Genomic DNA, 27,028 nt, shown 5'->3' with positions numbered 1-27,028 from the left:
GCAATTAACTCGCCTTCATTTCGACAGGAATAGAACAAATTTTGATAGTAAAGCTTCCTTGTAGACTGATTAGTTCCTGAAAATGCTGCGACTTAAGCAGATTGCCCTTTTTCTCCTGATCATGGGCGACGGTGAGTTTTCCTAGTTTTCCAACCATTTCATTTATTAAATTTGTAACGTTGGAATTTAGCCCGTGGTGAATTGATTTCGATCAAAAAAGGAAATAAAACAGTGGCCTGTGTAACCTCAAACTTCGAATCAGCCGTGGCTTTTGTAAAAGAGCCAGAAAACGATACAGGTTTTTGTTATAAATTATAATGATCATTCAGCACCTCTAGAGTTTTATAAACAGAATTTACCAAAGTGAAGTACGTGTACGGAAAAGAACAGTTTTTTCCGCTAAGCCAACACGACTGCAACTTCAGCTTCGAAAAAAATTGCTCGCAGTGGAATCTGATGATGAATAAATGGACTCATACAAAACCTGAACTGGGTTCTCTAATCACCGATTACCGCTGGAATGGTAATTGAAAACCTCAAATTCCAAGGCTTGCATATTATAATTTAGATTTGTTTCAGATATGAAAACTTATTTTGTACAAAACAGTGGGCTGAAATCTCCGTTGGAATACCCAATAGGACGGAACGAAGGCTCATTCCACTTCTCCCTTCTCGCTGAGGAAAATGCTGAGATTTGGATCTCGAATAACGATAATTTTAGCACAGGAAATCGAGTGGTTTTCAGTAGAAATTCAATTTCCATCCTCTCCAGGAAGAATAATATTGGTACTTGGGAGAAATCAGCGAAGGTTTATTAGCACTTGAATTAACTTAAAAGCCAAATGCTTTGAAACTGCTTCTACATTTTTAGGAAAAATCGATTCTTCGTCGGGACGGCAAAAAATGGGTGCACATTTCGATTGTGGTCGGGACGAATCGGAGTTCATTCAGACGACAAGAAAAAGATGTGAAAATTCTTGTTGTTGATAGGTTAGTTTTGATTTGACTATTTTTAATTCGTAAATAATTCTCTTGAGATAGATCTGCGTGTGCAGAAAAGAGGTGTTTCATAAACCTCAAATCAAATAGAGAGGCAATGTTCAAAGCCCACGAACGTAAGAAACAAATTTAAAATATTTGCATTACAAATTTACAAATAATGTCACTGTTTATTTAGACCGATATTTATACTCATACGAAGAAGCTGTGATGGAATTGGAAGTGGATAAAAATTCTGACGGATTTTGCGTCGACATCGTATTTTCCTGCATGAAATCCAAACAAGCTACGTTTCAATTGACAATTATGCAAGGAGAAAAAGTGGTGCAGAATTTCACCCAGAAAGTAGATCCTGATATTGAAAATAAATGGGTCACGAGGAGGTTCGAAAACCAGAGGCTGATTTTAGAAAGCAAATGGAAACTCCGGTTAACGGCCAAAGATTTTAATATCGGTGCGATCAAATTCTGTGCTACTGCAGGTATAAATTCTTTAATTCCTTAAACACATTATAATAAATGACTCAATCAAATAAGGTGATATGATCGTCCAACCCATAGGAAAAAACATGGAAAGCTGTCATTTGTTGGTGGAAAGTGATTACTACAAAAAGCTGGCTTTGAGGAAAAGAGTTACAGGAAGTAAAGCGCAAACAAATCATGTGCATCTTCTAAATTTACAAGAAAAAAAATTATTTCAGTTCTCAATGATTGGTTCTACCAAACGTTTAAGTCTACATATCAGGCTTGTGGGGAAAGCGGACGCTGCATCTCACTCAACGCGGAAATCACGGAAGATTCACAATTAATTTCTCAAACGAGTGACAAACACTACTTCTTAGTTATTTTGAGCTCCTGGAACGTGGTCAGCCTCTTGATGACCTTGATCCTCATTTTTTGGCTATATCTGCAGTCGAAAAGATTGCAAGATTCGATGATGGTAATTGAGAAAAAGTTGCAAGAGAGAGCTGCTCTCCCCGCCGAATATGAAACAAAGGAGAGGACTCCTGAACAGGGTGAACAGCTCGAATCTGTGTCTTCCAACCCCAATACATATTTTAGAAACAGAGCTTTCAATATCGAATCGTCGAGGCAATCTTTAACTGATGAAGCTGATCAAGAAGTGTAATTTATTATTGCTGCTAGAAACTGCGACTCAAATGTATTAAAAATAAATAAATTCTATTTTGACGAGCGTGTTTAAAACAAATAATAAATGCGCATGCTAATTTATAAATAAATAATTATCTATTTATGTAAAATGTATTTGAGAATTTAATCTATTTATAGTCAAAATAATAAATTTGTTAAATGCAGGTTGCTTAAAATAAAGTGTAAAGCCAGTTGGAGAAAATTAATGTATTATTTATTCCAGCGTATAATTTTTTAATATATAATAGCTTGAATTCTTGATAGAAAAGGTGAGTGCGAGGTTGCCATATTTGACAAGAGATTTAATTAAATGCAGCTTATTTCTCGATATGTAGTTAACTGTTTATTTTTACAGAAATGATATCATCAGCACCATCAGCCCGGGACAGGAAGCTTATGAATAAAGGGTGCAACCAGTAGCCGATACTTATTGTTAATTGGATTTGGAACAAATACAAGAAGATTTACAGGACTGTCTGCTGATAATCTAATTTTAAAACAAAATAAGTAGGATGAAATAGTGGGTTGTGTGTCTTTAATAGGTTCAACGACCATATTTTGCTTATCATGAATTTCGGGATATGCATTAAGTTAGAAATTAATCTGACAGACTTTCACCCGATTGATTATGATTAGTGCTTTTTTTAAATTTTTTATTTCAACCATAAAAGCATTTAAACAAACTGAATAATCCACTTGAGAATTGATTAATTTTGATAAAAAAAATCCGGTTATTATATCCGGCTATTCTTGCTAATACGCATTTTGAACAAGTCTATACGTGCGCAGTTTTAATCGGTTTTAGATAACACAATTTCAGGTCAAAAATTTCCTGGTTATTCTTGCTTGGGTTTATTCTTTCTCGGGGTTTGGAATCGAGGTGCATGAGAAGAGTGTAGATAAATGCACTGTTTCAAAATGCTGCTTCTGCAGCTCCCGCTATTGCTCTTGTTTTTCAGCATAGGTGAGTTTTCAACCTAGTCAGTTTGTTTATTTAATATTCAAATCTTTACGTTAAGCACAAGGTGATTTGATTTCCATCAAACGAGGAAATGAGACTGCAGCGTGCATAACTTCCAACGTCGAATCTGCTGTAGCATTTGTGAAAACGCCGGATGCCACACATGGTGTGTTTTATCAAATATTGAGCTACCATAAAAACCATAACATTGAAATGGGGAGATCTGATTGAATAAGTTTTACTAAAGGGTTCACACCATTGTAAATTGAGACGTATGGTCTTAGAGGTAGAACCAGCCTTTTGTACAGTAAGAGATAGGAGTGAATATAACTAAAGCAAACACTCCGGGTGATTTTACTTTCCCTCTGTTATCAAAACAAAACAAAAATGCTTTGTTATATGTACATATCTTTTTGTTATGTGCTGGATGTGGATGTATGGGGCATAGTTGCCCTGCTGATCTGCAATAAATAATTTCTGAATCTAAAATGACACTTCAAAATTTAGTATAAATTTAATGATAACTCGCTCCCAAACTAAATATCAATACAGATTTCACCAAAGTGGAGTACTTGGACGACAAAGGAAAGCCTTTATTGATGAGTCAGTATGACTGTGATTTGGTCGAGGATGCTTCTTGCAACAAATGGAACAAGAAAAAAGATGGCAAGATAACATGGGTGACAAGCAGACCCACGGATGGCTTTATCACAGATTACCGCTGGAATGGTAATAAATCCAGGTCTTATTTGTCTACTCCTAATCAATTTTTTTTTTTTTAGAACTACCCATACTACGCAGAAACAAATTAATAAAATTCACGAAAGTAGGCGTACCTTTCCATTATTCCATTCTGTCAAAAAACAAGGTTAAAATAGAGGTCTCAGATGGTAGAGTGAATGGAGAAACTATTAAAGCAGTTATCCATCGCTGCGAAAAGAAAAATTCGCCGCTTATCCAAATTTCCGATGTGGATGGAACCTTGGTGAATGCTATAGACGAGGTTTCTATCGTTTAAATTACAAAATAGATTTTTGATTAAAATATAAGTTTTCAGAAGAAAAATGTTCTTCACGATTGTGGAACGTGGATTCACCTAACAATTATGACCGGCCGCGCAAACAATGCATTAAGGATCGTGGAAAATGAAAATCGACTTATCATAGCATTCAGAGGGTTTGAGTACCATACATTTTCCCACCAAAACATAACGTTTTGCTATATCAGCTGTTTAAATAGCTTTTATTTTGGCTCCCGTCTAACTCAATATTCCTCTTGGAAAAAATTTAAGTTTAAATTTTTCCATTTATGTGCCTATGAAAAAATGCACACGCTGAAATTTAGCTTATTTTTGCAGATTGAAGCATGGTTGCGGAAATTTAAGTTGTTCAATCGCTTTCGGGGATGATAAGAAACTGCTGGTGAAAATCCATAAATGTGAGCTTTTTCTTTAATTTAATGCTTTTAAATATGTACAACAAATATATTTATGCTAGTTATATTATAACTAGCATAAATCACATATAAAAATGTCTAATGAAAATACATTAAAAATAACATTTTTGTTCTTCGGACGTGCGTGTAGACTAAACTGGAAATGAAACTCATATAATATAGAATTTACAATTTTCTCTTTCCAGTCAGTTATCTTTACTCGCGCTCTAATAATGAAGCGATGACGTTGGAAGCAAGTAAAAATACAGTTGGATTTTGCATTGACGTTGTTTTTTACTTTGGACCAATGGCCACTGGAACGATATTTAACTTAGCAATTACGCAAGGAGATAAGGTGGTGCAAACCTTTACCCAGGGTGCTTACACAAAAAATAAATGGGTCACGAGGAGGTTTGCAAACGAAAATTTGACACTAAACGCACCTTGGAAACTGAAGGTAACGGCCGAAACACCAAAAATTTATATTGGCGGAATCAAATTTTGCGCTGGAGGTGAATATTCTTTGATTTGTTAAAAAGAATTCGATAATTTTCAGCGGGTGTTATCATTTCCAGGTGATTACAACATCATAAAACCCAAGGGGAACCACATGGAAAGCTGCCATTTGTTGGCGGAGAATGATCCTGTGCCAACAACGGTGGAAAAATTGACAAAAGGCAAGAATTTAATTTATTTTAGTACTGCCTAATTCAAAAAGATGATTATTTAGTCGCTGGAGATGTGATCTTATGTCAAGCGCTTGGAGGGAATTGTACTGGATTTGAAGCGTGCGGTGAAAACGGAACTTGTGTTCCTTTCACTAATAATACGAATAATAACAAAATGGTAAATTTGAACCAATGTGTTGGCTTCGATTACACTTGCTGTGACAACAGAAAATCCTTTACTGCAAGTTCCAACCAGTCCAAAAAATAACCAAAGCTTTAAACGTGCATCGTAAACGAAAATACTTATACAGCAGAAATACCGGCATGCAAAACTACCCTTTCAAAAACGTACAAAATAGGACCATGCTTCAAAATTGGATTAATTTAATCGGTTGTCTTCCTGCGGGATGAGCTTAACGATGGCGCCTTGGCTTTAATTTTGTGGCTTGAATTGAGGTTGAAAACGGTGGAAGATTCGTTCATGCTAACTCAAAGAGAACGCCAAAAAATGTCCGTTCCTGCCAACCACCAAAAAAACGTAGCGAATGATGCACAAGACGACCAGCTCTATGATGATGTTGGACCCGCGCCTTGTTAGCCTCGCCGCGGCCAAAGCCTCAATATAATTAACCAAGCGAGTTTCTACATCAGTGAAATCAATTTTTTGTCAACTGCTTGGAAGCCAAATAAAATGCTGAATATTACCTATGCTAATCGCCCCTAAATAACCACGCAAATTATGTCTAACCTTGCTTTATGTCAACATTTGCAACAATTATCTAACCAAGAAATTAAACAGAGTAAATGCTTTTTCATAATCACATATAATTTATGTGTTAAGACGTTTAAAAAATGAATAAAGATCTAACTTTAGAACCTCAACAGAAATAATTTATTCTCACAATGATGACCCATTAAAAAATATGGAATAATAATGCGATATGAAATTTAGTTTTAAACATTAATAAGGGAAGATTCGAACAGCAAAATTAACGAAATATTATCTTTCCGTCTGCCTTGAGTCTCGTGGGTTAATCAAAACAGGAAAGTGATAATTTTATCGCAAGAAAAGCAACTGCTGCAAGCGCCGTCACAGCATCCAGACTCGCCATAATGAGCGACTGCTTGTCACGCAAACACCAATCTACTTTTCTTCCCTCTCTAACAATGAGGTGAGTGTGTCTAATTTGCGTGCTTAGGAAAACCTCAGTTGCGTTTTTTGTTTTGTAGTTTTTTCAACAGCTTCCATGTGATCCCCCGAATTTTATGGATAAAGTCCACCACATATTTAAATACGAGGTGCAACATGGAAAGAATCAGAGCAGGTTAAGAAATCTTTAAAATATAGGAAACGAAACGATTTGTTAATAATAACTGATGAATTTGAAAGTGTTATTTTCCTCGCACAGCGCGTTATCTAATAAATTGAAGAGCAATCCCATTGTAAAAAATATGCTGTTAACTTAAGAACCTTATTTTTTTATATATATTTTACTTGATCACAGTTTTGTGGTGAACCTACCAAATTAATACCTCAACTCAAAAATCTGGCCGAACGATATTTGATTTTTTCATAATTTACCCGCATCTAATTCGCGATTTTGATTTTCCAGTTCTCAACGACTTCGACGGAGAGATTGGCACAGAGTATTAATTTGTATTTTTAAAAACTAAAAATCTGTTTCATAAGGTCGCTACAGATTTTTTTCCTACTGTTGATCGCCCGTAGGGGATGTTCAGAGCATACGGAATTGTATCGCAGATTCAAGCCGAAGCCATCCTTACATACCTGCAACAGATAGAAGGGAAATACTAATTCCGATGCATTAAAAATCACCGAAGTCGAAAAAATACACCAGAAACAAAATCTCTATTCCCCAAGACCAAGACCTCCGCTGGAATGGTATTGAAATTTGGAATTTTAACTAGTGATTTTGGACATTTTTCAGGTCTGCCCATGCATTTAATTAATAACAGTTCGCAGCGTATCAATTAAATCAATATGATAATGCCGAGATGTGGATTTAAGGAGACGGAAGTTGAATCAGCGAGTGAAAGATTTTAAATCATTGGAAATTTCCTGGGAGAAGATTAACAACGTCGGTAAAAAAGATGTGAAAACATACAGCTTTACTTTATTTTATGTTAGATTTTAAGAAGGGATTTCGACAAACATTTATATCTCCGATCGTTTGATTAATTGCATGAACCGCGAACCCCACGGTGTTTTTATTTTACGTTGTACAGAGAGGATATAATAATTCGATAGATCGTCCAAAGCATGATTAAAAAGAAGTCAAAGAGTCAAGTTGCCATGGTTTATAAAGTTTAATAAAGGGCAACGAAATAACTAACACGATTTTTGCACCTTAATTTGAATTAAATTTCGATCACTATAATTTCAAAAAAAAGTTTATTTTAAAAATAAAACCATATATATGTACTCTAAAAGTTGTGATCCCGTCACTTACTATGTAGGAATTTTCCGTTTTTATTTCTATCATTTAATCTCAACCTGCGAAACTTCCTTGTGGGCTACTTGAGTTTATACCAAATTTATTTTTAATTCAAAATGCATGGACTACTGCAGATTTTACCTCTTCTCTTGCTTTTCAACAGTCGTGAGTTTCCCTGTTTTCCCAGTTTGCCCTTTTCACTGAAATGTTTTAGGTGTAACATCAGGTGATTTGATCGCCATAAAAAAAGGGAACGATGTTGTAGCATGCTTGACAAACAATTACGCGTCCGCGGTGGCGTTTGTAAAAAAACCAGACGACAGCAAAGGTTTGCAAAAAGTCAATATGTATCAAAACTCATAAAAATTTCAAATTTAAAGATTTCACTCAAGTTGATTACTTGGATGGCAAAGGAGGACCAGTTCCGCTTCATAAATATGACTGTGATTTGGTCACAGGTAACTGCAGCCACTGGAATTGGAATAAACGAAACAGTCAAGGATGGAGTTTATCTCGCGAAGTAGGTGACCCGATCACAGACTTCCGCTGGAATGGTATTTTAATTAATTCAAGTCTATTCGTGGGACCCTTATAATAACCTCAAATTCCAGATTTTCCTACGTACTTCTCCAACAGATCATCGCAATACCAAACGTACAAAATAGGACAAAACGCCCCTTTTCATTTTTCGATTCTGGAGAAAAAAAATGATCAGGGGGGAAACAAATGGACTTCACACACAGTTGAAACTGTTGTCAGTAAAAATTTTACTTTTAATTTGGAAAGCGAAGCTCAACAGCACATCATGCACTTTAAAAGGTTTGATTTGGCTCTTTATTAAATAAAATTTAAATTTAAATAATGTTTTTGCAATATCTGCCAATTTCAGCGATTTATTTCACAAAGCTGCTTTTTATTAAACCTACCATTGCTTTTTTAGTAAAGTCAGGCACATTTTTATATTTCTGCATGAGATATTCAAAACAAAAGCTTAAAAATTGAATCATCACTACCGATTTCAGTTGGATTAGTGTATAAAATTGTTAATATCATGGTATATTGAAAACAGATGCCGAGTTTTTCACAGGACTATTTATGCTGGTAGCCAACCAATGCAATTGTTGATAATTCCTAATCCTTTTTTCAGGTCTGCGTGCAATGATCAACATTGTAAATTAACGCTCATATCAAATGGACCAGGAATCTTCAAAATCCACGAATGTAAGCAAGGAATGACGTTGCATTCTTATCAATCAATCCTCTTTAACTAAATCAAGCAGAAATTAATTTTGATTTGTTCCCGTTTCCAGTTAATCAATTAATTCCTAACTCTGGTTATTCTTACATGGAGCTGGAATTGCCCAAAGGCGCAGAGGGGTTTTGCGTCGACGTTGTTTTCTTCTGCAGCAACGTCAATATTAGGGCATTTGATTTGGCGATCACGCAAGGAACAAAACTTTTACAAAATTTTGCCCAGCTTGCCGACCGTGCCATTGGCGGGAAATGGGTAACGAGGAGGTTTGAAAACAAGACGCTGAATGTTGACGGAAAATGGAAAGTCAGGCTGACTGCAGGCACGGATAGAATCAAAATTGGAGGAATCAAATTCTGTGCGGGAGGTATACATTATTTAAATTCGTTAAAAGGAATTATAATCCAGATGCCAAAATTCACAGGTGATTTCATCGTAAAACCAAAGGGGAAGAATATGGAAAGCTGCCATTTGTTGGCGGCGAATGATTCTATGTCAACCACGATGAAAAGAGTGAGAGAAGGTAATTTATTATCGATAGGAGTCAAATTTTTAGTCTCTAATTGTTTAATTTCAGTCGCTAACGACAAGACAATTTGTGGTGCACTTGGAGAGGATTGTTCAGAATTGTCAGCTTGCCGAGAAAGTGGAGAGTGCATTGTCTTCACTGGTTTAACACGAAAAAAACATGCAAAGTCAACCAGTTTAACACAAATAACGTCCAGAAAAACTACGACAGTAATGATTGCTACCGAAACTTCCTCAACAACCAAGCTCAGGGACTTTCAGGGTACCAAAGACAGTCCAGAATCCTCAGTGAGCCAGAAAACCAATAAAGTCGGAATTTCAGACGAACTCCACCATATTTATCTGATAATCTGTAACATGGTCAGTTTCACAATGTTCCTGATGATCATGTGTCTTTTCCTGAGAATGAAAACGGTGGAGAATTCGATCAAGAAATTTAAAAGAGAGCTACAGAACATACCCGATTCTGCCAATCTCGAATTAAACGCTGTGACTTCCGAACCTGACGATCATATTTATGATGATGTTGGACCCTATTAATTCTAACATAGTAAACTGAGTGACTCTTTGCGTCAATGGAAGGCCTACCTTAGCGACAAAAATTAAAAGCTGTAGAAAATAATTTATTTATTACCAATTAATTGACAGAGTAAATATCCATATTTGCTGCTTGGAAATTACTTTTATGAATTATAAATTGTTATGTAAAATTAATTAAACGAACTCTGTACGTTTTTTATGCATTTAATTATAGTCTTTGAATTAAAACAAATCCCCACTGAGCTTTTTAAGCCGCAATTTTTTAGGCATTTTTCTTTTGTAATTTAGAAAGGAAATACAACACATTGTTAGACCAGACAAACAATTGTGCGAACCGCACATTGCGTCATGTAAATATGCTGTATTAAAAGAGGAAAAAGAGAGAAGAGGCGTTTGTGCCGGGAGATAATTATCGTGACGACCAGCCATCATCCTGCTAGCACAGACGTCTCATGCATCTCGCATGTAAACTCTAGTGTCTTCAAATAAAACGGTAATTTACTAACATTTTTAGAAATAACGTAATATGCTTTAAGTCTTGATTATCATGGTACCATATGGTTATCTTCTCTTGGTTGCTCCTGCAGATGAAACTATTGGGGAAAATGGTGCAGGGTATTGAAAAAGAGAGATCTGCAAGCCCTGCCAACGACCAAATAAAACCTTTCACACAAGAAAGAGGAGAAAGATTCAACCTTAGGTCTCCACGCGACTTAGAGCCTTAATAGATAACGTCATATCTTCATAAAATGTGTAGTTGTCCATATTTTTACTCACAATGTTTGTTATAATTATTATTACGCTTAAATTAAATGTAAATTGGGTTCAAGAAGAATTCATTATTTGTTACAACCGCTGATAGCTTCAAGTTTGCGTAAAAATATTCGATTCGATAAAAGCTTTGAAAAAGAACGATTCGATGTTAATTTTATACGTTTCCTTGTGTTCATGAATGAATAGCTGACTCACTTGTAAAAAGCAAGGCGCAGGCGCCAACAAATATTCTACAACCACTTCTAAAAATCATACACTGTATACTTCCTATTACTTAACTCAGACAATTATCATATTAATAATTAGAACAAAATTTGAAAATAAAAATTGTTAGCTAATCTGAAGACATTCTAGATTTTTTATTTTGGTTAGCATGTGTCGGTTCGTTTCCTTTTTCGGTGAAGAAGAAAGTGCCAATTTATCTTTTCACTTTATCTACAAATTGGTTGCTTTAATTATCAGGAGTGTTTTTAAGTCAAATGCTACTATTTAAACAAATCGAGGCCGTGCTTGCTAACGTGAATTCTGAGGATATATTGATTTAGAAATAATTCACCGGATACATTGCGTAGATAGGAAATTTTTACCAAAATATTTATCAAAGCCAATGACGTTGGACGATAGCATTATCCGGTGTAGTGCGTTGGTAACCTTTGGTCAACTTTTTGATTATTCGCTTAAGTAAACGCAAGAACTTCAGTAGTTTGTTCTCTTCATGTTCGGCACTGGTGAGTTCCACACTACACAACAACTCCTGTATTTTTGTTTAATATTGTTTTATACATTCATTTAACAGATAAGATGGTTAATTGGTTACTGTGAATAAAGGGGAGACGCGTGCGCAATCTTTAACATCAAAGCAGGCTGTAGCTATTTCCATAAATACATACAAGAATCGAAACCAGAAAAAAAGTTGAAATTAAGGCATGGAAACCACCACAAAAAGCTTCATAGTTCCAAGCCTATCTGAAGATAGCAACACTGGAACTATGATTTCGTCGTTGAGCTTGGACACGATCAGTTTCGGGTTGACCTTGGTTCTCTTTTTCTGGCTTTACAAGCAGATAAAGAAATTGCAGAAGACAATTCAGGAAATTATGCCAGAGGGCGCTAAAGAAGATATAGTGCCTTCAGCACCGGTAGAGGAGTTCATCGAGGGCGTCAGACTTATGTCTTTTGCGTTGCACCGCGACTTGGAGCCTCCGATCACCCTACCTTCTACACCTAAGATACATTTTTCACGCGGGAGAGAATGCTTGAATGTTTAATGCAAATCATTTATTATACTTAGCCGCAAACTGATCATGGCGACATTCCACTGACCAAAATTATTTTGATGATCTGTAACGACAATATTCTTTAAAGTTTCCAATCCATGAAAAATTTATATAGTTGTAAAATATCATTTGAAATAAATTTCAAGCTTAGAAAAAAACCAACCATTCCATTGTTTACAATCTAATAATAGTTCTACCTTGATTAACGAATTTATAATTAGCTGACAGTCTTGTTTAAAGCAAATTTAAAGCTTTCCTAACCCCAAAAACATCATTATTCATACAGTTCGTCGAATTAGAAATTAATTTTGAGCCCCTGTGTCGTTTATCACTCTCTGGTAAGGCCGCAAATCATATATATCTAAAGGGATTCTCCGAGGAAACGGGTTAGCGCCGGAAGAAGAGTTCATCGATGGCGTCAGACTTGTCTTTCGCTTTTCACCTCCGATCACCTTACTTCCTGCACCTAGAGTTTCAACTGCGACGGAATATTTGAATGTTAAACCCAACCTTGTGCTTAATACATACAATTATTTATAACCGTATTGTTCAACTATAACCAAAAACATTATGCTTGTCCGATTTATATTTAAATAATTTATGTGGTTATACGTTCTGTTGCAAAATAATAAATTTTAAATAAATACCGCACGCTTTGAAATCGATGAAGCTGTTTGCTGTTTCGCAGTCATTTGTTTTTTAGATGGAATTATTCATTGTAATTATGCTGACGGTAAGAGCTGCGAGGAAAATTTTCAGCTTCCACATGATCAGCAGCGTCGAGATTGATACGCAGTTCGTTGGAAGAGATTAATTTTAAGACCTTGTGTCGTTTGTCACTGGCTGGTAGGGCCACAAATCATCTTCAAAGGGATTCTCCGCAGGCATACGGGTCGGCCAGCTCCCAGCTCGGCCCGCACACGCGAAAACGACCCAAAGGCCGGGAATTCCGGCTCGTTTTTTGTCACCAGAGAGGAATCTAGCAAATTAAAAAAACTCCTAGAGAGAAGGAATGTGCTGGCCAGAATGGAAAAAAACATTTTATTCATTCGATAAAAATATGAGATGAAATCTGTTCATCTGTTGGCAAAGCAGAAAGCAGGTCTTGATTAGAAAAACCATTGGACGAGAAAAACTCCCGGCCGTTGCGTTTATTGAAGCATACAATGCATGCCAGTGCATTATTATTTCCATTTCGCGTGTGTTGTTTGCGAGGATTGCAGGACGCAATCGAGCGCACAAAGTCGAAACTATTTTTAATATCGCGCAGAGAGTCATGGGAGCAGGATTTTAATTTCGACCTCGTTTCGCCGTATCGATTTCCAATCGCAATTCTCGAAACTCATCATTCGCCGCTGCGAGGGAAAAGGAACTCCGATAAACGGACGGAAACGGTTTTTGTTTGTTGTCCCTCATGCGCTGTCAAGAGGTGTAATTCGGGGGTTATTAGAGGACAACGGTTGCCCGAATTCAAATTTCAAGGAGCGACGACGAATTACAGGGCACGAAGCTACGCCCTCACTCGCTCCGAAATGCTTCAAAGGGAGCTAAAACGGGCTATTTTTAGATTACGAGCAGCAGCAAAGTCGCAGTAATTCTTTTAGAAAGCAAAAATCTTGAAAATATGGGCTCAAATTAATTTAAAATATTTTTCAAGATGGAATAGGGCAATTTTGTAAAAATTGGGGAAGTAATAGATGCTAAAAAATGCGAAAATAAAAATATTTTTCATCTTTTCCTAGCATTTTTTGGGTAATAGCCCAGGAAAAATACAGGTTTATAAAATAACAAAATTAGAAAACCACCAATTTTTCAATAATTAACGGTTTTAATTTGTGTCGAAATAATATTGGGCAAAGAAAATTTGCAGATCTGTTTTGCAAGCACCTTAGAATAAAAATAAAAAATTATTTTAACTTGGAAATAAAATCAGTTTTTAATTTCCTGCTAGAGAGCTCTGTGGTGACCTCTGTAAAAGTCACATTTAATGCGTAAAAACCCTTCTTTCACCTTTCAAACGTTCAGCATAGAATTCCTCTCCAGATTCACTCCATTGAGCGTGGGATTTTCTGTTCAGCAGCAGCCGAGTGTTTACTTATTCAGTTTAGAGGGCGTTTTTACAAGCGTTTCACTCTATGCGGCTGCTCGTAAAGTCGTAAAGCAGCGTGCACTCTAATACATTCACGCGCGTCATTCAAGAGAGTGAGCTAGGTCTCTTCAGCCCGCTCGGGGAATGTTTATTTCATGGCCGTTGAAGGGTTGATCCCAGCGCTGCCAGCAGGTCACTCCATCGTATCAAATTCAGCGAATATTGCCCCCAAGGCTTATCTCGGCCTTTTTATTTGACCAAAGTTTATTTTCCGGCCCTCTTGGCATTTAATTGGGTGATTACTCTCGACCCAAAACCACCGCACTCCAAACTGCTCATAAACTCTTTTTTTAAGTTTCAGATTAAATTTTACTATTTGCTATTGAGGACAAATCAAGATTTTAGGGATTTCTCAAACAATTTCACGACTTAACAATGTTTTTATGGCTGACTTTCGTTCTTTTCTTTCAAAAATTTGAGTCAATAAGCGAATAAAATTCTTCTCTGCATAAGAAATTAATAAATTCAAAGCAGATTTAATCATTTTTTTCTTAAACCATGCATGCGTTTCAATTTTACTGTTAAATAATTGACTAAAACAATTTCAAGGAAAATCTCTATGAAGATTTTCCTCTTTTGTCTCTATTTGTTTGGCGGTGTGGGCGAGGGTTGAGGGTGCGGTGGTGACACAAAACTGGACTCTCTTTGTGCGGTGTTTAATTAAATCAGAAATGCGATTTGCACCCTCGTCGACCCTTTCGAGTGGCTCTCCTCACCGAAAACAAGCCCCTCCAGCCAATTTGCCTTGGCCGCCGCTTTTTCAGACGACCGGCTGCCGCATGATAATTCAAACAGCCGGCCGGCCAGGCTTCGATTTGCGAGACGAAACGATGATTTTCCGCTCAATGGTCGAGCTAAATATGCAGATCAAAGAGCAGAGATATTACGTAACCCTTTAAAACATTCCTGTATTTAAAAAAATGGGATAGAAGTAAACAAATTGTAAATTCCCTTCAAATTGGAGCCAATCCATCATAGAATTCTCTCAATAGTATCGTTTTTCTTAATTTTTAGCATGAATTTAATCTAAAAAATTAAAGTGCACTACATTTTTTACAGAAATAAATGCAAATTTAACTATCAGAAAAGCCCCAGTGACGTCACAAGTTCGAAATAAAAATTAAAGTAGAGCAAATTTTTGGGAAGAGGAGCCGCGAGCGGAGCAAAAGTTTCGTCGTCGGGGCTGATGGAAAAGTTGCAGCCTTTAAAAGCCTCTCCACCCGTTTGTGCTCTTGGGATATATGCAGACGCGCCCCCTCCCTCCCCTGGGGGGTTGCGGGAGGCGATCGGGCGCGAAAATGGACGTCTCGCGAGTCGTCTTTTGTGCGATAGCGAGTTAATGCCAGCGCCAGATGCTCTCTCGTGGACTCTGCTGCAGCAACAGCTTGCCGCCGCAAACTTTTTAACCCTGCCAGCCGGGCGGGCGCGGTGGGCGACCAGCGCAATACAATGGGGATGACTCGTAATCGCACAGTTATTGCGCCGGCCGGCCACCCACGCTGCTGCTGCTGCTGCTGCTTCAAATCCAGCTTTGCCAAGAATTAATGTCGCCAACGCGCGCCGTTTTGTCCTGCTCCAGAAGGGCACATTTCGCTACAAAAGCTAACTGTATTTATTGTTGGAAATTGTTGTAATTGAGGAGAAAGCGATGGAACAATTTGGAACATTCAAAATGCAAATATTGCAATCTGATTTTGTAAATGCCTGTTATCAAAAATTTTTATTTATAATCTAAAATAATTTAAGATACGATGTTTTCCCTCTCCTAAAATCGAGTCATGCTTATATCTGATCAGGTGATCGCCATTTTGTTCGTTTTCGTATTATCAGACTAGACGCAGGAACAGGAAAAGTATATTTCCGAGTGGGTGCAGATTGTCGGCTCGTTTATTTTTCACTCGGCTGCGAAAACAGCCTCAGCGACTTTTCCCCCGACGCCGTCACGCGCTAACCGAGTGCTAGTAATTTGATCTGCGGCCACATATCGAGAAATCCGATTGACACATGCGTCCAACTCGGCGGAAACGCCGGCCTCGCTTACGTCACTGCGTCAAAAACAAAATTCTGCACTGATAAAATTATGACTTCGATATGAAATCAATTACGGAAGCCACGTTTCCAAGATGGCAGACTTGTTTTACTTTGAACGACTTTAATAAAGGAATAACATCCGGACTGATAAACAAAAACTGAGGCACGCAATGCTTAAAACAAAAACGCTACACTTTCAAAATGGTGGACAGCTTTGGATTTTAATCAATCTTTTATTTTAAAGTATATAAAAACTGTCTCCTCATCCAAAACGACGCACAAACAGACGCCATTTATTCAAGATGGCGGACGAACAACTTCATTATATTTATGTTAATTTGCCCTTTTATCATTTTAAAATAGAATTATTATTCTTAGTCATTAAGAGTATCGCATTTCAAGTGTTTGCAGTGCAGCTTTAAGACCAAGATCGATTCCAATTACACTCGAAACGAAGAAAATCGATGGCAAATAGGCACACTCGGGAAATTATTCTCGCTTTTAACGATGAAAATTTCGCTGTCAAGTGTGTCTCTGGCTCGCTCTCTCGAGTTTGAATGCACGTTATTCGTTCTCTCAGGTGCTTTCAATAGCCATTCAAACCGTGTGCGCCGCGCGATCAAAAGTTTTGAAAGTGATAACGCGCGCGGCATAATTATTTCTGAACTAATTCAATTCGCAGCGCAGACAATCGCCGGCAGAGAAGTGACTCCGGCGAACATTTTTGCGTCGTTTTGTGCGCGTGATAAAGATGCCAGAAGATTAGACTCGACGCGTTTTATGTCATGGCATACACGCCGCACTAAATTCCCGACAAATTGAGCCCCGAACCACGCGCTCCGAGCTTTTATTTCGCTCGTAATTCAACAATTTATCTCTGCGCTTTATTTTTGTGGTGTTTTATTTTAACTTTGATGCCATTTTTCATAACAAGTGCCATATTAGTTTGTGACATTAATTCAGTACACAAAAATTTAGTAAATATATCCATGGACAAATTTTTTTTATTAAATTTACTATCAAAACCATTTAGTAAAAAATCTCGTAAGTTTACGACTTTTATGCAACGTTTTTTATTCAGAAGTGCCACTTTGGCTCAAGTAGGCGTGAAAAATCGCAGCTTTGATCAAATTAATCTAAATATAAACTGCGTCAAAAGCGGTAGGCGTGGAACAATTTTTTTCTCTCGAGTTATTTGCGTAAGCGGTGGCGCGTGCGATATTTGTGCCTTTTTTTAAGCCAGGGGGCGAAAGGCAAAAATCAATTGACGCGCCGGAAGCTTTGACGAATCGTGCGAAATTAGCAAGTGCGTCCCGACGGCGCAATCGGAAATTCGAATCGCTCCCTCTTGGCCCCAAGCACACGCAGCAGCCAAAAGCATTCATTATTCACGCGCGCTGCCGATCTAAATTTATCTCAATCCACTCAACGCAACTGTTGCCTGCCATATCTGCGGAAAATCGGGGCTCTCAAAGAGGCGAATATTTCCTGATTTTCTCCATTTGGTTGATTTCCTGACTGAAGAAGAGAAAAAAATCAACAAAAGACTATTCAGCGTTTTTTTTTTCAAGCAATTTAATTTATTTCACTTCAGCTGGAGGAACATTAAAAAAAAAAAATAAATTGATAATTGTTCTAAATTATATTGACTTTCTTTCATTTCTAGGTGACAAATGAATTAAATAAAACTTGGTTTGTTAATTATGCCTCTAGAGAGGCGATCAACCAAAATTATTTCATTTTTCCAAAATCCAAAAATTACGCAACTAAAAGTTGCGGTTTAAAAAAACACCACTTGCATTTCAAATTTGGTTTCTTGATGTGCAAAAGGAATTAACTCAACACCATTTGAATAAAGCTTATTAATTGGGCAACAAATCGGAAATAGGTCATAGGTCAAAGGTCAAGGGCATTAAAATTTGACTGAATTCTTCAAATCGCCACTTGATAATGAAGACGCAAAAAATACAAAAAGAATAAAGCTACATCGATAGAAAAATTGTTGGTAAATATTTTTTCGTTCTCGAGATATTCATAGCAAAAGCTTTAAAAGCATATTTTTCGGAAAAAAATATGAACTTTAGAATTTTAGACCTGGTTTCGAGCAGAGGAGCCTTCGGTTCACTGCTCAGAAACGGGAAATATGACTCATTAATGCAGTATAATATAATGGTCTCCGGAAGCCACATGATCATAAAATATTATATGTTGCTCCTTTTTTTAATAATTATCTCTAGATTTTCTTTAATAATAAGAGGCCTCCTATTATTTTTATCTCGCTTGTTGTGCATGTTGCTAAATTTACGAGTTTCCAAGAAGGTGGATGAAAAATTTCAAAAAGGAGAAGATAAAAAATAATTTGTCTCTGTAAACTTTCCCCGGCGTGGAGGCAGAAAGTTTTTATGTTTGTCGAGATGAGCGTCTTCTACATTTCGGCCTAATAAAAACAAAGTTGGACCATTAGCCGCGTTGCAAGAATAATAATAATGCAGCTGCTGGAAATTCGTATATATTTCAAAGGTTGGCAGAGTGGAAATCGAGTGCTCGGAAAAACATTATTTACACTTAGGACGTGTGTGTATGATTTGCACGCCGGGAATAAATTTCTGTTTGCTCGCCTGGCAAACATAAATATAAGAGCGAGTCAGCAGCAGCAGAAGCAGCAGCAGCACGGGTCGAGAGCAAAGTCAACGCAAAACTTTATTTGGCCCTTCATCGCACAATAATAACCAGACCAGCCCAGTCGATCAATCGCAGCTTACACGAATCATTTCCAAATAGAAAAAAAGTCCAATCGATAGCATTTTTATTTATTTCCTCTATAAAATACCTATGACAATAGAATTTTAAATAAAAGATATGCAAATAATTACTCTTTGTGAGAGGATTCATCTCATTTCTAGTGATGCCAATGCCAACAGAATATTACAAGCTTTTTTATTTTAAATATAGCTATATAAATTGCGCAGCTAATTCAATTGTTTATTTTGAAAATAATTAAAAAGAAAAATTCGCATTTAATTATTTAAAAAATGCTTACAAATTAAATCAATTCTATGGCACCTTTTCAACAGTGTAATTGTACACAAAAAATTAGAAAAATTGCAGACCAAATCAAACCCCTCTCTAACAACGCCCTTTCAGAAATCTTTATTTAAAAATTATTAACATTAATTTGTGTTAATTTTACTGGCGAAAAAATATATATTTCAAAAATAAAAAGTGATAGCTTCCTGAGAAGAAAAACGAGCACTCCAGCCTGCCTTAAAATTTGCATATGTGGAGAATGTCACATTTCATCAGCGCGTCGGGGCTCTCGGGAGTGACATTCCTAGGCGGAAAGAAAGCGTGTCCGTTTTAAAACACACTCCGGCACTCATACGCGGCGGGCCGAAAGATATTTTATACAAATGGGGGCATAAATTCGGGTGGAGGTATTCCGGCACAGAAAGCACGAGACGCCGCCCGGCCGCCCTGCCGCCCACGCAGCCAGAGAGCATTGTGCGGCCCACTTTTCTTTATCGCAGCAGCCAACACCATTTTCCACTCGAACATATTCGCACACGCGGCCCTTTTTCCTCTTCCGCCTAGCCAGATGCTGGCTGGCTTGCTTGCTTGCTTCTATTTCGCCCCCATAATGCTTTCGGAAAGGGATGAAATTCGACCCCGAGGGAAAATTATCTTTTATTCTCCTACACGTCTTTCATAAAATATTACACATGTGATCTGATTTAAAAATTTAAATTCAGCCTGGCATTTCCATCTCACACCAGCATTAAAAAGATTTTATTACAACACTTTCGGGATTTTGATGGAACAAAGTTTCATATTTTTAAAAACTATAGTTGAGGTAGCAAAAGAAATCTTTTATTTTAATTTTTAATCGCCTTAACCGAATCAATCTTCAAGGAATTAGACGATTATTTCAGAGGAAATAGACTGATAAAAGGGATTTAAATTAAAAAATGCCACTGGAGGTTGCAAAAAGTACATTTTTAAAAAATTTATGTTTTGGAAAATATTAAAAAAAACTTACTGTAAAACTCCATTGTATTTTTATTTCTAATATTATGTAATCGATTTCCGCCTGTTAATTAATGCTAAAACAACGTGAAACCCCCTTAAATGGGGCACAGTTGCCCTGCTGATCCGTAATAAACCAAAATTTGAATCTAAATAGACTTCTAATTAACACACAACATCTAGGTAAGTGAAGCATTTCTGGAACTGTTTGTCAGCAAATGAGTAGAAATCCGCTCAGTTGGGAGTGCGTGGGTGGAGGTGGAGGGTCGGATTGGTCATAGTTGTTGTTGTGTCGAGGGGGAAGCACAGGGGTAGTTAGAACTCTAATTTCGCCGAATTACAGAATCGGTCTGGCCGGGCGGGAGGGCCTGCCAGGCTCTCTGCGAGTAGGGCCTCACTGCACATGCTTTGTCCGAATTCGATTTTGGCCAAGTGCATTATTGCCGTTAAAGGGGATGTGCCAAGACAATGCCACACACTCCGCCAAATGGATGCTCTCAAACGATAGAAAATTAACAAAAAAAATATTAAATTAATTCAGGAAGTGATTAAAGTTGATAATATACATAATATCACGTAAGTAATTTTCCAACAGTATAATATTTAGCAACAAATTAATGTTTAAAATTTTATATACAATAATGCCTTCTGTTGAGCTTATTATAATTTTTTTTAATTTATGAAATAAAATTTTTACCTTAAATTTAAAATAATAAATACTGTTAAAACTTAATAATTTGATAATTTAAAAATAACATTTTATATATTTTTTTTAAGAAATATATTTATTTTGAAAGCTACAGAAGTCCAGCCAATTCCGGAGAATTAACGGCTGGTGCTTATTCTGCTACACGAGGCAGCATAATTTTAGTACATTAGTGTGCAAATTACATCAATAAATTATTTTTTAATGCAGTGTCGTCATTGAGAGTCCATTCTATTTTTTAATAAGCCACTTTTTGATGTTTCGCTTCACAACACATTTGTCAGTTAAATTTTTAAGTTCACTTGGTAGCATGTTCCAAAGTCTTGGCAAGATACATTCAGATGTTCGGTTAAAATATTTGTTCACAAGCATTGGTTCCACAACTGGGGCAGAAAGCAATATTCGAGTATTATACTGGTGTGTTCTCTGAACACCAAAATCGCCATCAAAATATTTAACACTCAGTAAATTCAGTTGGTAAATTTTGTCAACAGGCAATACATTCCAAAATTGAAAGAAATCCTCCACTTTTTGTCGGTCTTTTTTAGAGCACATCTTATACAATACTTTCAATATAAAAAAGTATTTGTTAAAAAATATAAAATTTTCCATAATATAAGTTTCTTTATCTTTAACGACCGAAAAATTTGACTGAAGTCCGCACAATTTCCGTTTCAGTGCCAATCCAAACTTTGCCGCTGGGGGGAAGGAAATGTGCTTGTTCGTCGTTTTCCTCAATTTGCGGCTGAGGCGCAAAGTTTCCCGTAATTTAGCTGATTCCATTTTCAGCGTTTTCGGTTCGTTACCGAACATAGAGAGAGAGAGCAGCGTCGTTTGCCGCTTGTGCTCTATTTTTGCTTTTCTGCTGCTGCTCCTCCGCGTTGACGCGGGCCGGCAGCGAATTTATTATTCAAATGTCTGTGTGCAAACACGTTCTCTTCGTGAATAGAGTGGATGCGATTTGAAATGACGTCAAGCCCCCTACACACAAAACACGAAGCAAATAAATAAGATCTGGCATTATATTATGCTCTCGCAAAGGCGAGCAGATATGAGGATCGCAGAATAAAAACGAGGACAATGGCGATGGGAATTCAAGAAAAACATGGCTCTTTCCTCATCGCAAATTGAATTAAATCTATTCTTGGAGCACGAGTTGGTCTCTACCATTGGAATTTGTTTATTTGATGGAGTTTTTGATTTATTTCATAAGAACCAGAGCAAAAAATTGGTCGAACCGCAAGCCAAACCTTAAAAACAATGTTTCGATTTTGGTTTTCAGGACGTCTAATTAAATATTTGTACAGTATATTGAACCTGAAATCGCATTTAAATTGCTAGAAATTTGTCAAATTCACGGTCATGGCGTCATTTGTTAAAGTGCTTCCCGAATTTTCGAATTTGAGATGAAAAAAAATCGCTTTTGAAAAACAAGCGAGGGTGAAAAAGCGAGTGGATTTGTGCCGATTATGAGTAATGCGTTTTTGCGGTTATTTAGGCTGCAGCAGGGGTCAGGTGGACATAGCCCAATAAAGCGTAACAAATGGCCCGAAACCACACGCAATCTCTCTTCTTTCTGCCCTGCCGGCGATTTTTCCTCTTTCTCTCTCTCTTTCTATTTTTTTCTCTCCCTCGCTAGCCGAAATTTGTGCGCTATCTCTGCGCGGAAAACGTAATTTTCACCGCAGATTAATCGCACAGCGAGTTCATCTGTGACGGACACATTTTCCGCCTTCATCAGCATTCTGCTGAATAATGCTAAAATTCCGCAGCATTTTTTTCTGCGACGAATTCTCGCTGTTTTCAATCGAGCACGGGCGGATTTCAAGCCGGAGCTTTCTATTTGCAGATAAAATATCCGTTCAATCTGGCGAGGGTGACGCCACAGGAATTCCATTACTGACGTCACCACGGAAAAAATATTTTTGAGGGTGGATTGGTGTTTCAGGAGGTTTTAAGATATTTAAAACGAGCCAAATTGATAATGCCAAGGAGGGGGCGTAACTTGCGGGTATTTTAAAATAGTGTAAGGCGTATGGTTCCATAAATTCTTTAAAGGGGGGCGTGGCAGGTGACAAAACTAGCGGGAAAATAGGCCACAACTATAAATTAAAGATTAAATGAAAACATTAGAAGATAATAAGGAAGGACAATCAATACAGGACCATAAAACAATCAAAATAATGCAGAAGTTGCGCCAATTTTCCCGGAATTTATACAGCTTATTTGCAACGATTGGATTTTCCTGTCGTCATTTCTTTTTAGAAGTATAGAACAAGACTGCATAGACCATTCAACTTTGAAAAACATTTTTAAAGGCAATCTTGAATTAGGAATATGAAGTTCCGATCCACCTCAATTTAAGAAAAGGACAGTTGCACCATCTGATAGCATTATTTAGCGACAAATCAAGACAATCTAAGATCAATTTATGACAAATAAGCTAATAAATATTCTTACCAATTCAATCAATTTCCCTTAAACATCAATTTGGTATAGCACTCACAATCAGTCCAAAATTAATGCGTTAATGATTTTAAGCCTGTAGGTGTTAGATGTATTTTCCGCAATTTGGCTCGGAGAGTGCTCGAGAATTAGTATTAACAATAAGAGCCCCAGGCGGTGCAATCGGCAGCGGCAGCCCAGAATAATCGATTTGCGGGCGGTGCAGCTGTTAATTAAACGGCAGTCGGCAGTCGAATAAATCACTGCCCACGATAAAACACCTGGATCAGCGCGCCACAATGGCCGATTCAGATGCAAATGCGCCAATATGGCCGCCACCGCCATTGTTTCCCTGTCAACAGGTTGGCGGGGAGGTTTCGACCCCCTTACAGTATTTATTTTTTTATTGTTTCTCTCTGAAATGGAAATGCTGCTGACACGCGATTGCTTTTCCGCTGACAAAAGTGTTCTTTCCCGGCCATTTGCATAATGCGCGATAATACGCGAACGCGACGCCGAGGCAATTTACACTGCGTCGGCTTTGTGCCTGCAGAGAGAGAGATTGACATTCTGCTGAACTAGCTAGCGCACTCCTCATGGAACGCTATGCAGTCGAGGACTTTTTTTACTTTAATAATTGGTTTGACAACGAGACGACACGAGAGAGGATTATAACTGCTCGAAGTAAAACGCTTGCAATGATTCGTTCTTACAAGGACGTACATACTCTTTTACAGTTGTTTTTTATATGTTCTGAAGATTGTTCATAAAGATTGTATTGCAAAAATGGTTGCAGTACTACAAATTCAAAACTAAATAATGCTGTGTCAGCAAAGAATCGTCCGAAAAGGGGGCGTGGCAGGTATCAGAAGATTAATTTCAAGGGAAAATCAGCTGGAAAAAAGTAACAAGGTTAAATTGGTTTATTTCATGGTAAAAAATGGATTTTAATAGTGCCAGAGAAAATTAAAAAGCACAAAACTAAGAATATTTAAGCATAAAATTTAGCAATATCTGTATGCGGTTTTCCCGGGAATTTTGGTTAAAACGTAAAAATTCGATTTGATTTTTTTAGGAAAAAATACTTTTTTCAGTAGGTTTGGGACCTTTTGCCAGGTCTCTGAACCATACCTCCACCCACGTTTCCTTTTCAAATTTTCTGTAAGTTATTTTGAGTTATTTAATATATTAATGCTCTTTCACTATTCATGATAGTTAAAAACAAATTATTTTACCACACTGCCAGTAAATATCTGACCGTTAGCTGTAATTTAGCCGCCTCTAGCGGCCATATTTTTCAGAGAAACAATCGCTCCTCCAACTATATGGTTTTGGTTTAATTAATCCATGACCACCATAGTCTCTATGCTGCAGCTAGAAAATGGACGTATCTGTTAGGAATTTCGAGCAATAAGTAAACAACCTAAAAATAAAATCGCACGTAAGAAAAAAATTCAATTAAAACTATGGTTTTTACTCTATCAGGAAATTAAATCACCGGTTTTGATTTTAAATTCACAATTCATGCTTAGTCACAGCCAATGGTGGGTTTTAGACATTCCAATTGAATATTCCAAAACCCGAAAACTACCTTCTCCAACAACAAAAAGTCTTTCTATCTCCGAGTCCTTTCAGTTGCGAATTTAGTTCAAGCCACGACATTTTGCAATCACAGAGTGGGCTAGTTTTGTTGCTAAAATGTTCGTCGGGGGACAAAGCATGAAAGGAGCAGTGGTTGGTCGGGCGGCCGGCCGGAATCGCATCCGAAAGCTCGTCCGTCGCTTGTCGAGACAAACGCGCGGCGGCACGCTTGGAAATATTAATTTGCAAGAGCGAGAGCGAGGTATAGTATCAAAGGGCAGGCAGGCAGCCCCGGGCGACGGCTTTATCGCGCCGACCGGCGACGGCTTTCCACGCACACCTGACAGCCAAAACCAAGTTCGATTGCCCAAACTCTGTAATGGACACACGCAGCCGGCCGGCCAGCGCTTTGTCGCGTTTGTCGCCGAAAGCCAAACAGCAGGCCTTTTAAACGAGCCTGCTATAACGCTTTGCCAAATTCTCAATGCTGTATATAGGACTGAAAATTTGGCCGGGGTTGTCAGCTGCAAACAGCAAAAGCAACAATTAACGGAATTTTGAAATTTCACTGGTACATAATTTTAACCTTTAAAAATCTAGAATATCCAGTTAATTTTTCTAGCCAAATAATTTTTAAAATATAAGTAGCGCTGAAATTTCAGTTGCTACGGTGCCAATTAGTTTTTGAGGGCAAAGCAGCCAATTTTAACTAGTGCCGACAATCTGTGGAAACGTAAAAACTGTTATTTACGACCTAAAATGGCTCTAGACCGGCACCAACCGATCAAAGAAACTAATCAGAAAATAAGGGAGCAGTTCTCTGATTGGACGTAGCGCCGTAGCGCTGGCCCAAGATCGAGACAGCAGCGCCACAACGACAGCCAGCGGAATTGAGTCAAGAGACAAGAATTACTTAGCTGTCGCTGTGGCGCTGCTGTTTCGATCTTGGGCAAACGCTACGTCCAACCAGAGAACTGCTCCCTTATTCTCTGATTGGTTGGCGGCGTTCTAGTGCAGGGGGCTACCACTCTTATGGGCCGAACTCGTTCCCGCTAAGAGCTTTCCCCCCCAACCGTTGGTGTCGCGTCGGTCGCTTTAAAACAGGGTTATGTCCGCCATATGCGGTGTTTTGGGGGGCGTAACTTTATGACGTCACAAAGCTACGCCCACAAAACACCGTATATGGCCGCCATAAGACCTGTTTTAAAGCGACCGACGCGACACCAACGGTTGGGGGGAAAGCTCTTAGCGGGAACGAGTTCGGCCCATAAGAGTGGTAGCCCCCTGTTCTAGTGGCACTTTTTGCTAACAATAAGATTCAGACTGTTTAAGGTAACAGTTTTTACGTTTCCGTGTAGAATTGTCGACCGAAGTGATTCGACTTTTCTGGTTTTCCTGCGAAATGAGTTTAAATTTTAGGTGTTTTTAATTTAAAAAGTAAAAAACACAATTTTACTGTTGGTGTCGTTAAAATCTGGCCTTTTTGTACCAGCAGGGCGAGCTTTGAGTTTCAAGCTGGAAATAATGAGTAATATTTTCGTCCTCGCGTTTGTTGTTATTAGCGGACATCAAAAAGCTGGCAGCCTCCGTTCGTTCGTTACGCTCGCTAACCGGAATTTCCGTGATTTGATTAAACTTTTGGCCGAAACAAATGAAATGGCCGCTTGTCGGGCGACAAACAATGTCAACCGCCCTGTTTGACAAATAAAATTCGGTCGACCCGAGCGTTTATTGCATTATTCAAATTTTTGTGACAAACACTACTTCAAATGTACTAAAACATTTTATGTACGTATTTCACACGCCATATTATTTTCCGATTTGTCCTCAATACGGAGGAAAAGCTGACGAGGCAAGAGTTCGTCTTGAGCGGGTATTTTCCCCGTCATTATTCGACGCCGCACACAAAGCGTTACATCGGCAAATTACAACTCATCTTTCAGCACTTCCATTTGTCACTTTTCCCGGGGCATTAAAAGCATGTAAATTGGAAGCAAGAATATTGATCGGCGGCTCTCTCTCTCTCTTTCTCTCTCGTCAGCGTACGTCTCTC

The 27,028-nt window shown here is 37.8% G+C and overlaps 2 protein-coding genes and 3 long non-coding RNA genes across 7 annotated transcripts in view; 4 read left to right on the top strand and 1 right to left on the bottom strand.

The window, feature by feature from the left end:
• LOC135939578 (FERM and PDZ domain-containing protein 2-like) overlaps positions 1-27,028 on the bottom strand; it is a 96,619-nt gene that overhangs the window by 41,026 nt on the left and 28,565 nt on the right. The window lies entirely within an intron of this gene.
• Positions 196-798, top strand: LOC135941248 (uncharacterized). Its single transcript, XR_010574972.1, has 3 exons — positions 196-298; positions 353-523; positions 580-798. It is a non-coding gene; the product is annotated as an uncharacterized LOC135941248 (long non-coding RNA).
• On the top strand, positions 1,037-2,328 carry LOC135940132 (uncharacterized). The gene is made up of 4 exons (XR_010574821.1): positions 1,037-1,115; positions 1,178-1,480; positions 1,536-1,640; positions 1,700-2,328. It is a non-coding gene; the product is annotated as an uncharacterized LOC135940132 (long non-coding RNA).
• Positions 2,996-5,222, top strand: LOC135940813 (uncharacterized). Its single transcript, XR_010574920.1, has 6 exons — positions 2,996-3,114; positions 3,170-3,277; positions 3,664-3,840; positions 3,894-4,548; positions 4,752-5,057; positions 5,121-5,222. It is a non-coding gene; the product is annotated as an uncharacterized LOC135940813 (long non-coding RNA).
• Positions 6,644-9,989, top strand: LOC135939579 (uncharacterized). Its single transcript, XM_065484047.1, has 8 exons — positions 6,644-7,834; positions 7,884-7,997; positions 8,050-8,223; positions 8,281-8,488; positions 8,817-8,890; positions 8,980-9,288; positions 9,346-9,444; positions 9,499-9,989. The coding sequence occupies exons 1-8, from the start codon at positions 7,786-7,788 to the stop codon at positions 9,987-9,989; spliced, it is 1,518 nt and encodes a 505-aa protein (XP_065340119.1). The 5' UTR covers positions 6,644-7,785.

Source organism: Cloeon dipterum, chromosome 3 (genome assembly GCF_949628265.1).
Source record: "Cloeon dipterum chromosome 3, ieCloDipt1.1, whole genome shotgun sequence".
NCBI lineage: Eukaryota > Metazoa > Arthropoda > Insecta > Ephemeroptera > Baetidae > Cloeon > Cloeon dipterum.
This window is presented reverse-complemented; position numbering and strand designations above follow the sequence as displayed.